Source organism: Bombyx mandarina, chromosome 25 (genome assembly GCF_030267445.1).
Source record: "Bombyx mandarina strain Sakado chromosome 25, ASM3026744v2".
In the NCBI taxonomy this organism is placed as follows: domain Eukaryota; kingdom Metazoa; phylum Arthropoda; class Insecta; order Lepidoptera; family Bombycidae; genus Bombyx; species Bombyx mandarina.
In genome coordinates, this window is record NC_143231.1 from 5,217,228 (window position 1) to 5,230,054 (window position 12,827).

The following is a 12,827-nucleotide window of genomic DNA, read 5'->3' on the forward strand; positions in this document are numbered from 1 at the left end:
TTCTTTAATAATGTATTGCCAATAGTGCATCGCAGCGTACCTGCTATATCTTTATCTTTTCCAGAATTTCTGTAAATTAAACGATTGTCTGGAAGAGATCGCGTTTAGCAACAAGACCATCTATTGTACCTGCTTGGTGACTGTTTTTTAATGTTAATTGTGTTCTGGTGTGCAAAAAGTGTATTCTCTCTGTCTCTCTATCTTTACTCAAACGTAAATGAATGTTAAACATAGTGGTACACCCATCTATTTTTAATTAACGGTATTGCGATTTTATGTTATATACACATACACATACATATATGGCAATTTGTTTAGGTCCGGGACACCCTGAATTTCTTGTAATACTTGAAGGCATAGTGTTTTGTAACGCTATGATTCACTGTCGAACGAAATAAATAACATACATATACATATAAAAGGCCGTCGCGTGGTTTCAAATATTACTCGTAGCATTTACCGTCAGTGGCACACGCGTCTTCCCTATACTAAAAAGATGGCTTCATTTTACACCGGTGTATTAGTTCTGTGTGTCCTGTCTGTCATCGCAGAAAGCAGAGTTATTAGAACGAAGGAGTTCCCGTTACCACCTGAAGGGCTCTCTGTCGAGATCTCTGTTAGCAGTAAGTCAGTGAGTCATCCGTTCTCATCAGTGAAAATTGACATCGACCAGCAGTCCAAGAAAGTGATCGTTTCCAACGTTCGTAATCATTTGAAAAGACACAAAGGGCGGAAACACAAAACTACAACGGAAACAAGCATTTTAGAAAATCGTGGCGGCTTCCCGCAAGGCAATTGTCCAGATATGTGGGAGTGGAAGTCTGATATGTGTCTACCTATAGCCGACTACGACTAGCTGTTACTTAAGGGCCAGTGTTGACTAATTGTGAGACAGAACAGTATTATGAAGAAAATATGGTTTTATTTATTTACACTAAATTAAATTATGTCACGTTTGATAAATATTAAATTTGGTTTTATTTTTTCCTTACAAAACAATATTACATAATACTAAAATACCCGCCATTTTTGACAAGATTTTAAAATTTCTGCATATCGAATGTGTCATATCCGCAATCCAGTAATAAAAATACCATAAGTAATGTAGATTAGCACGAAAGTAAAAAAAATGCGGAACTTTGTAATACTTACTTTTATTTAATTTTTATTTATACTACTTCACCAATAAAATTGTATGTTACTGTCACGCAATATTACATGAAATATTCGTAATCCCTCAATGTGACAAAACATTTACTTGCATTCCAACAGCAGTTAAATTTAAGATCCACCTAATAAAGAAATTGAGTTGGAATCCAACCTTTCCCCCGTGAAACAGTCAACGCCGAATATCTGGTGGCGATTAATCAGCCGGACCCAAATAAGGCTTCAGCGCCTCGAAGAACTAAATCTCTTCCAAAAGCACTGCTGTGGAGGGACTCCGGACCCCACCATGTGTATTTTCCCAAGAAAGCCTCATGAGGCCACGATCCTCAGCATTGAGGATTATCGATGCAAGGAGGAATAAAGTCTCACACTCACATACAGTCACTGATGGCTGTGGGTACTACATGCCTATAGTACGATCAGCGTGGCTATTGTTAATTTATACATTAAGAAACTATAAATATATATATTTATTTACGAAAACAGTTGAAAACCTCAATTTTAAGCAAACATCAGTCTTAAAGAACATCAAAATTCAAAACAATAATATAATATATGAATTTGACCACACAAAATAAAATGACGAATTCTGTGAAGATTTAAACATTATAAATAGGACCAGTCATGCGTTCCAGTTTGAAGTGTGAGGCAGCCATTGGACAATATGTAGTTATGCAAAATGCAAATTGAGACTCAAACCCGTATCTCAAAGCATGCATTTTCCCCTCGAACATACGACAAGGAAGGCCTAGAGATAATTCTCTTGCTTTATTGTACAATAGTGAACAATCCCACGAGCCATCTGGTGTAAGTGGTGGGATTCATCCAGCGTGAGCCCCTCCACCCACTTAAATCGTCTGTCTCAATTTTACGGTAATCACAGCTTTCAAACCAGAAAGCATTACTACTTTTACTGGTTGTTTTCGGACCTGTCCTGACAGGTGCCACCACCCTACCAATTTTTCAAGTGAAGCATTTAATGCGTGCCGGCTTCAAGTGTGGGGCAGCTGTTGTACCAAAAAACTAAGACTTAGAACTTATGTCTCAAGGTGGGTGGGCGGCATTTACGTCGTTGATGTCTAGAGGGTCTGGTAACCACTCAAGTGGGACGTGAATTTGTCCACACGTCTAACCAATAAAAAATAAATCGCTGCGTAAATAGTGAGAGGGCTATCTATCCATGCAAACTAATATTACCTGCAATCAGTATGTAATGAAAAATATAGTAAACATATATAAGGAAAACTAATGGAAGAAGTTTATCTAAGTAAGTTTTGCCGTAATTAAAATAATTTATATAAAAAAATGAAAAAGCTTCTGGAAATGAAAATCAAACAGTTCGTTTTTTCATATTTTATTACAAAAATAAAGATATTCATCTACATGTAAAAAACATTGAAATGAGAGTAATACAGAACTTCAAATAAATCAGGATTTAATTAATGGATAAACTAAAAATTAAATCTTCAATTTAAATAATTCTTAACAAAAACTCAAGAAATAGTCTGCTATTTTTTTACTCTTGATTGAATTTTACACTATTACATTAAAATTACAAATAAAATAATGGATTAAAACTTCATTAATTTCTATCACAGCACATAATAACATCTTACAACAGCACAACGTAAATTATTTTAACAAATCAGTCAGTTCACATTTAGTAGTCCACGTCAGGGAAGCAGAAGCCTCCTCGTCTAACATGTCCCGAGGGACAATTGCCGGACAATGTCAGAAACCGATTCTCCAATACCACTGAAATGGGCGCCTTCGCTGTCGCCGTTGAAGTTCTTTCGAACGCCGTTGAAGTTCTTTCGAAGAAGATGGCGTCGTTTGATATTTTATTGGATTCAAAACCAGTTCTCAAACTGCGACCCTCCACTGCCGATACCAGTACCAAGCAAATGGCAACAAAAGAAACACTGATCGGCGACATGTTGTTCGTTAAAATGCAACAAGACAAGTGATATCTTCTTCGGGGTCGTCGTACTCCCTTACGGGGGCACGGAGCGGGCCTCGGGGTAAACCCCACTACCCGGGCAGACGCTCCCTGCCACATAGGGCAGGGGTGAAATGGATGCAGGACTGGATTGGGGGGGGCTGTTCGCAGCGTGCCTCGGCACACTCACATCGACAAAAATACATACATATATTTAATACGACGGGCTTGATGATGCAGGAGGAGTGGTGCCCGCGGACGACGCACCCCGGCGCCGGCTGCTGTCCTCTGCTTCCTAATGCTATAATTTTTTTTTTTTTTTTTTTTTTTTTTTTTTTTTTTTTTTTTTTTTTTTTTTTTTTTTTTTTTTTTTTTTTTTTTTTTTTTTTTTTTTTTTTTTTTTCCTTACAACTAACTACACAACTAACTAAACTAACTAAAAACTAAGTACTCTACTATATACATAAGCCAGGACAACAGTCAGCAACCGTGGGGCCCGCCACCGGCCCCATGTCGCGGCCCCACCTCTACAAGCCAGAGGGGGAGCCGCGGCACTGGTTTGGCGCTCACCCGCTAGGGGCTCCCCAGAAGGGGAAGACCGTCGCGGGGAGGGACCGATGTTAAACACTCCCCAGACGGGGGAGTGGTCCACCCAACGGGGGTGGGAAATGGGTCCCCATAAGGGGGCACCCCAACGATGTGGGGGGACATGACGAGTGTGGACAGCTCAGTCCCATGGGGGCACTCATTATGAGCACTCCCATATCACTCCGATTAACCCGACTATCTTACCATAGCCGGGGGTTCCAGTAGCTCCCTTGGTAGCGCCCGACCATCAGGTGGTCTGGCGTGCAAGGGAGCTATATTGTGGAGGTGCTCGTGGGGTCCACCGTCAGCCCGCTCGTAAAGATTACGAGCTAGCCTCCGGATGAACTCCTCGAGCGACTCCACATCCAGATCCCGGGCGATTACGTCATTTCTGACGTAACGCCCTGCTCCGACTATCGTGCGAAGAGCCAGATTTTGCTGGACCTGTAACCTCGCCCGCATACCCTGCGGGATGAGGTGATACCAGGCCTCAGCTGCGTACGTGATACGGGAACGGACATACGTCTTATAAATGCCGAGCTTAGTCCTGACCGGCAACCTAGAGGCCAACACCGGCCGGAGGAGGAATCTCGCACAGCGAGCGGCCGCCAACGCCTTATTGGCGTGGGCGGTCATCCTCAAACTCCGGTCGATATCGACCCCCAAGTACCGGACGCTGGATCTAAACTCGACATTAGCGCCACGGAGACTGAGCTGTCCCGGGACGACTGTTGTGCGGACCGGACCGAAGAGGATAGCCGCAGTCTTCCCCACGTTGACCGCGACCCTCCATCGGTCCAGCCACTGGGGCAGTAAGTCCAAAAGCCTCTGCATCCTCAGAATAGCCGCAGAGGGGACGTTGGATGACGAGAAGTAGGCGCTGTCGTCGGCAAACAGCGCCAACTTCACGTCTACTTCCCACGCTTGGAGGTTACCCTCGAGCGTGGGAATGTCGTTGGTGTAGAGAGCGTAGAGGAATGGAGCCAGGACGCTTCCCTGGGGAACTCCGGCCGAGACTGGGCGCACCGACGACTTGGCGCCCTCGACCGCGACAAAGAAGGATCTTCCCTCCAGGTACGACCCCAGCAGTCGCACGTAGGCGTGCTGGAGGTCCGTGTTCTGCACCAACTTGTGGATCAGTCCCGCATGCCAGACACGGTCGAAGGCCTTCTCGATATCGAGAAAGACTGCGGCCGTGTACTGGCGCGCGTTGGACCGATCCGCCAAGTGATGCATGACACGGACCAATTGCAGCGTTGTCGAGTGACCGCTGCGAAACCCGAACTGCTCGGGTCTGGGAAGGATGTGCGGCGACACCCTTCTCAGCAGCAGCCTCTCGAACAACTTGCCCACATGCGACAGCAAGGTGATCGGACGGTAACTGGAGGGATTTCTCCTATCCTTGCCGGGTTTGGGCAAGGCGATAACCTTGCCCAATTTCCAAATTCCCGGGAAGTGTCCTGTGGACAGAATGGAATTGAACAGCCGTGTCATATATGACACGACCGTTTCAGGGAAATGGAAGAATGCGAGGGAGGGAATACCGTCCTCACCCGGCGCCTTGCGCCTCTTCATCCGCTTGATGGAGAGGCGCAATTCACTGGGAGTGATGAAAACATCATCTCCCAACGGTGGCACCGGGGAGGAGAGTAGGTTCGCTACGCTCTCTTCCACCGATTGGTGGAATGCGGCCTCTGAGGGTGCAGAGTCATTCGGAACGAACTGCCGCTCCAGCATTGCGGCCAGGACATCGGCACGGGCCTGAGCCGAGAAGCATCGGTTGCCCCTCTCGTCCACGAGTGGACAAGTCGGGGCAGGCCGATTTGAGAGCTGGCGGCAAAGTCGGTGGAGGGACACGGAAGAGGGGTCCTCACGGGCCTCCTCAATCCGTTCCTCCCACGCATAGCCCCGAAAGGAGCTAATCTTCGCCGCCAACTCCGCTTCCAACTCATTAAGCTCACGCTTGATCCTGGGACAACGAGTTGTCGCCCAGAGCCTCCTCAGGCCCCTCTTCCGGCGAATGATCGCCTTAAGATGGGCCGGGAGTCTACCTCTGGGCCCGCCGCTGGGCACAAGAGTCGTCGCCTGGTCAATCGCTCCCCTGATGGAGTCGACAAGGCGGACTGCCGCGTCGTCGACCCCCTCAGGGGTGTTGGGGTCCTGAATTACGGGAAGGTCGACTAGTCGTCTCTTAAAGAGCTCCCAGTCGACCTTCGGTCGTAGGGGCGAAGTCGCAACCCGGGTGAGCCCCATTCCCAGTGTCACCAGGACAGGGAGATGTGGGGTACCCAGGTCGTACAGTGCCTCGATCGTTACGGGGCACCGTAGCCCCTTATGAACACACACGTCCAGCACATCGGGCTGGTATCGCGCGGCGGTCGGGACGTGCGTGGGTTCATCAGGGCCGACCACAGAGTAGTCGCCCCTATCGGCATCTTCTAACAGCCGCCTGCCCACTGCTGTATTAAGTCGGGAACCCCACGCGACGTGCTTCGCGTTGAGGTCCCCGACCAGCAGAGCTGGGCGGCTGTCGTAATTCAGGGCCCGTCTTATATCCTCAGGGTGGAATTCAGGCCCCGGGGGTCTATACGCGGCATAAATCCGCATATCTCCCCCCGAGGTGTGTACCCTCACACCGACTGACCTTGTCGATGAGAAGGACAGCAAATCCAACTGATCATGCACCACGTCCCGCCTGACAAGGGCCGCAGTGCCCCTGAACGGCCGCCCGGCAGGGGTAAGCTCGTCACGTCGGTACATGAAATAGTTGGGAATCCTGAACACATCCTGAGGTTTTAACAAGGTCTCGCCCAGGAGCAGAACCTCTGGGTTGTACTCCTGGGCGAGGACAAGCAGGTCGTTCTTTCGGGACTTTAAAAATGTGGAACGCTTCACGATTTTGCGTGTCATCCTTGCGCAGGGGCCATGCTAATCTTCTCTGTATCGTTCCAATTTTAGTATATGTACTGCCGAAGCAAGTACCAAGTGATATCATTAAAACCGTCTCCTACTTATATAATGTGTGTTGCTCTAGATGAGCCGGTGTTGACCATTTGCGGGGTTTTTGTCTAGAGTAGCGAAGGGATCGCCGCGTAACAAATTATCCTGTAAGGATTATTCATTCATAATGTTATTACGTCAAATGGTACGTAGGACGTTTGATGTTCTCGTATGCGGAATTCCGAACATTTAATATTATTTCAATAAAATTTACAAGCTGTAGTTACACCGATACAATTATATCTTGTAAATTTCAGTATATTAAAATTACGAATCAAAACTGATTACGCTCCGATGTACATATTGTGACTGAATAAATAATTAACAAATATTGTTTTATATGAAACTACTAATTACGACTTTGATTATTTTTGTAACATTTTTAACGTGATCTACATTGTTGATACTGTGGCCACGTACAGCTTGAACATTACGGGACACCCTGTATAAGTATAAAAGCCGAACGGACTCAAAAAAAAATGGAGGAGAGAAGCAGCCGCCCCTGAAGAACGAAGAGAAGAAGGAAGACAGAAGAAGAAGAGATCAAGAGAGAAGAAAGAAACGAAGAAACAAGTCGGCCCCACCCATAGAAAAATCAAGCCTGCCACTCACCAACCTGCAGCGCATCACCCCTGCCTCAATAGGCAGGGAATCACGAGGCCAGGCAGAGGGGCTTCCCCGAGGCCCATCCAGTGCCCCCATAAGGGGACGCGACGACCCGATAGTAACACGCTGTCATCAAGTAAATATGAAGCTTTAGTGCTAGTAGAGGAAGAACTATGTAGTTGTTCACTAGTAGTTGAAAGAGGTTTAGATTACGTGGCCTTTATCTTCTAGTTATAAACGCAATTATCATTGGAAATCTTTTATACTAAAAATCCCCATGAAATTGAGAATTCTTCCTCATATCTTCAGATGAAGTGTGCTCTAAGCTCTAAGGAATTGTTTGAGATGATCCCATCATCTCATTTTTACCATCACACCGCCCGCCACCGGATTAGAGTTCATTCATACTATCTGGAGCCACTGCGTTCATTCACAGTACGTTTCCAGAGATCTTTTTTGCCACGTACCATTCGGCTTTGGAATTAGCTGTCCTCTACGGTTTTTCCCGAGCGCTATGACATGTCTTTCTTCAAACGAGGCTTATGAGTTCTTAATAGTAGGCAGCGGCTTGGCTCTGCCCCTGGCATTGCTGAAGTCCATGGGCGACGGTAACCGTTCACCCTCAGGTGGGTCGTATGATCGTCTGCCTACAATGGCAATAAAAAAAGTGGGTTAAACTAATGGTTTTTACAAGTTTCATTAACCATTTAATACTTCGTGACCTTGACTTTAACGGCCTTCTGGTGTAGTGGTAAGTGACATGGTCACTACACAAGGGGGTCGCGGGTTCGAATCCCGCCAAGGGAAGATATTTGTATGATAAATATAAATGTCTTTTCCAGGGCTATGGATGTATATTAAATATATGTATGTGTATAATAAAAAATCTTACATTTATTTCCGTTACCTGGTACCTGTAACACAAGTTCTTTACGAACTTATCACGGGACCAGTTAACGTGGCGTGTTTGTTAGTAAATATTTATTTATTTATTAATTTATTTATTTACTTGTCTCCACCATAAAGAATGAAATAAATAAGCGCTGCTTCAATTTTAATTTAATTCAACATTTAAAAATTGTTTTTTTTCCAGCGTATTTTTTGTACTTACATAACAAATGTCCTTAATGTTCAAAAAACAAGTTTGAACATGACCGTATGAATCGTACCGGAAAATCTTAAAAACTTAATAGGATTTTGGTATGACGTTTCAAATATATTTAAATTACGTATTTTATCGCTGCTTTAATGGGTGGACGAGCTCACGGCCCACCTGGTGTTAAGTGGCTACTGGAGCCCATAGATATTAACAACTTAATTGTCGTGCAAAGACAACACGTGTTGTAATATCTTTGGGTTTCGGTAATCACATGAACCCAAATGAACCAGTGATCCGCAATCTACCTAATCCACGAAATAAAAAAAAAAAAAAAAAAAAGCACACTCTAAAATACTAAACGGAATTTCTTATACTATAATTAGACTAGTGGCTGAATCGGAAACAAGTTAGTAAAACGGGGTTGGTTGTTTGTGCTAGAACTTAGGGTATTCTATCTGAAAAATGCAACATCTTCTAAGTATTCCAAATCAACTGACTTTTAGCTCAATGAGTCAAAGTTATTTGCAGAGTTCACAATCTATCTGAGTTATGAACCGTACGCTCCTAAAATAATAGATATATTTACTTTATTTCAATGTTTTTGAATATAATGAAATTTATGAACCTGTTCACTCCTCTTGTTAACAATACTGAATCGACTATTTCCTTAATTATTTCTCAAAATACATTTTCCTTCCTTAACAACTTATCATCTCAAAAAAAAAAACACATCTGAGCAGCTTACGCATCTAATACATGAATTTTCAGCGTAGCACTATTTTGTTGTAATAACTAAAATGAATTTGCAATTTACATACTTCTTAAGGTAAATAAGATATCTCCACTAAAATAGCAGTTTTTTTGTCAAACGCATTTAAGCAGTGACGAGAGCCGCGCCGTTCGGAATTTCTACTTTAAGTTAGGATTTTGTAAGACTGTGATTCATTTGCCTAGAGAAACATAATATAAAGGTCGACGCGCTTAAATTGCAAACACCATTCGTCGCGTTGCTTTGCCGTAACACACACGTCTTCATAATAATCCAAAATGTCTTCGTTTAACGTGTGTGTATTAGTTTTGTGTGTCTTGTGCGTCATCGCTGAAAGCAGAGTCATTAAAACCAAAGAGTTCCCGTTACCACCAGAAGGACTTACTGTTGAGATATCAATCAGAACTAAGTCGGCCAGCCACCCGATCTCAACTGTCAAAGTCGACATCGACGAGCAGTCTAAGAAAGTGACAGTGTCAAAAATTCATCATCGATTGAAAGGACGCAAGGTGCGGAAACATAAAGCCAAAACGGAAGCAACAATATTAGAAAACCGGGGTGGTTTCCCGCAGGGCAATTGTCCAGATATGTGGGAGTGGAATTCGGGCATGTGTATACCCATAGCCGACTACGAATAACTGTGTAATTATATTGGAAGTATTGTGTAGAATTTGAGCCAGAACAGTATTATTTTAAGCAGTTATGTTATTTATTTATACTTAAATTAAACTTTGTTACGTTTGAAAAATATTTTTATTTTTATTTATTAAAAAACACATTCCTCTGCCAATCCACAGTGCAATTTTTATTAGAAATGCAAAGTCAAGTCTGCGTTTATGTCAGGCTGTCTGATACCTTTTCAAATCCAAGCGGCCTGGTAAAAATTTAAATACAATAAAGTATCTTAAAAAACTATACGTTAATACGCTACATTTATTGGATATATTGAAAAACATTTGTATTTTATTACCCGAAATTATTATGAATTACTACAATATGACTTGCAAAAACCGAAGAACATACTAAATTATATTATATCATTGTGCATATTTTCATTGTCATTAGCCGATCCAGGCGTACACACACATTTTGATGTCTATGGAGTCTCATAAGCACTTTACACCGGTCGAGCTATAAGCTCATTCACCAACTACGTAATAAAAAAATATATATATGTATGTATGTATAAATATATACAGGTTTCCTTAAACACTCTACATAAATGTCGCTACGTTCCCACCAGCACTTGATCCATAGAAGTCGGGCGTTGCCAATTAGAGAGCTATTTTATCCTACGTAAAGGTTGACATAATGTCACAACGAAAAAATGAAAGCAAAAGCCGCAAAAAGTAATAAAACATAATAGAATCTGGAAAATTATTTTGTTACCAGTTACCAGTATTACTAGATACAAGAGATCTTTCAAACACTATTACTTTCCAAGCACTATTAGGTACTACTATTATTGACCTTATTTAAACGAATTTTGAACATAATTCCTAGGGGCAATCAGCGGTTTACGCATATCTAGCCTGTTGTCAATGAGTTAATGCCAACAAAAACTTTTTTTTTCTTTCCTACCTAAGATGAGAGCCTTAAGAGGCTATTTCAGCGTAGCCTTAACTAGTAGCTGAGCTCACGGGGCTCAAACCTGACGACGTTGCTAACACTGACCCTAGCAAGAGCCGTGCTTCGCAGATTCTACCACCGGATCGGAAACACGACCCACTGAGAAGATCCGGCGAGAAACTCAGTGGGCTGTGTCTGAGGGTTCTAACTAACACTCACGCAAATACATTATCAGATGGGGGGCAAGCGTCTGCCCTGGAAGCACCCAAAATAAGCTAAGCTATGATCTGATAATTAAGATATCATCATCATCTTAGGCCTTACAGCCCAGGGTGGGCCTTAGCCTGGTCCAGTATGTCTCTCCAGACTGCTCTGTTCAGGGCTTTCTCCTTCCAGTTCTTGACGCCGATATTTTTGAGGTCGCGCTCCATAATTAAGATACCCCAATATGAATTTGATGTATTGGTGTTAGTATAATCGGTAGTTTAATAACAGTAATAAAATTTTCTGATGAAGTTTTTTTTATTTTTTATTAAATTGTTTCGATTTAAGCACTTATGCTTTTAAGTTTCATAATAACATTTAAACTAAGGTTTCGGTAATTTAATTACTTCTCACTAATAGTTTGTCGCCTTGTGACGCTCATATGAAAAATAAATTAACTAAAATAATCACCTTAAAAACTATATGTACAATTAAATAAAATAAAAATCACTTCACAATAATACTGCTTTGGCACACAATTTACGGTTTCAATTGAGCTATGATGAAATCAAACGAATGCTAATATTCGTCGTCTATAGGCACACACATGCCCATCGTGTCACTCCACTGGTAGCCATCTGGACAATTGCCTTGTGGAAACCCGTTCCGATCCTCCAGCTCGTATATCTCCGTCGGCGATGAAACTTCAACGCTCAGATCAGGTTGTCGCGTCTGGCGTTCTTTCTCGCTGTCCTGGACGCTAGCCTCCATCACTTTCCTGCACAGCTTATCCGCGTCAATTTCCACCGCTAAGATCGGGTAATTGGGTGACTTAGTGCCGGCTGAACTCCCGATAGGCGGTTCTTTAGACGGTAACGGAACCTCCTTGGTTCTAATGACACTGCTTTTTGCGATGACGCACAAGATACATGAAAGTATAACACACGCGCTAGACGAAGACATATTTGACGGAAGATAAAAACGAAATATAATTATTTTGTAAGTGGAAACGTGTGTGCTACTGGCGATTTATCTGACGAATGATGCTATGGTGTCGGACGCAATGACCTTTATATGCTTCATCATCATACAGGTATAAGATTCGTAACATTGATGATTCACCCAATAATATTCAATGTTAAATGCCGCGTTAAAGCATCGACATTCCAACTTTTACTGGTTTTGTAATTCCCAGTTTAATAAAATTTTCTATTGCATAACATTGCAAACATCTTTTTAAGAAATTGTGTCATTTTTATATTTAAATGGTGTGATGTAATGTAATCAAATAACAAACTCTTCGCAAATTAAAATGCTGTTAATAATGTCAGAAATAATTAAAACACTAAAATTAATTACCGGTCTTCTCGGACTATAAATAAATAGTAAAATTTCTGTCTGTTTCTTTGGCTCTATAGTAAATTGAAATTTGTGAATCATGTGCATCATTCAGCACGTGTCGGGTTTTGTCCCGAAAAAGGCCCTTCGGAAATTAACGTCGTAGCTTTGTACGGTTTGACGCTTACACTGAGATAGATACCACCACTGCTTGTCATCAGTTTTTTTCCCCGTCAAGAAAGTAACAAATTTTGACAAATTGATTTTATTTTATTTTATTGCCATTGTAGACGGACGAGTATACGGCCCAACTGATTGTAAGTCGTTACCGTCGCCCATAGACTTCAGCAATGCCAGGGGCAGAACCAAGAAGGACTTGTCATAGCGCTCGGGAAACACCGTGGAGGGGAGCTCCTTCCAAAGGCGAATGGTACGTGGCAAAGAAGATCTCTGGAAACGCACTGTGAATGAACGCAGTGGCTCCAGGTAGTATGGATGAGCTCTACTCCGGTGGCGGTTAGTGCGATGGTAAAAACGAAATGATGGAA

At 42.9% G+C, this 12,827-nt stretch overlaps 1 protein-coding gene and 1 non-coding gene across 2 annotated transcripts; one reads left to right on the plus strand and one right to left on the minus strand.

The window, feature by feature from the left end:
• Positions 1-6,569: 6,569 nt before the first annotated feature.
• On the minus strand, positions 6,570-6,676 carry LOC114244846 (U6 spliceosomal RNA). The gene has a single exon (XR_003624741.2). It is a non-coding gene; the product is annotated as a U6 spliceosomal RNA (small nuclear RNA).
• A 2,734-nt stretch (positions 6,677-9,410) lies between these two features.
• LOC114245835 (uncharacterized) lies at positions 9,411-9,918 on the plus strand. Its single transcript, XM_028178132.2, has one exon. The coding sequence runs from the start codon at positions 9,447-9,449 to the stop codon at positions 9,804-9,806; it is 360 nt and encodes a 119-aa protein (XP_028033933.2). The 5' UTR covers positions 9,411-9,446; the 3' UTR covers positions 9,807-9,918.
• The last annotated feature ends 2,909 nt before the right edge of the window (positions 9,919-12,827 follow it).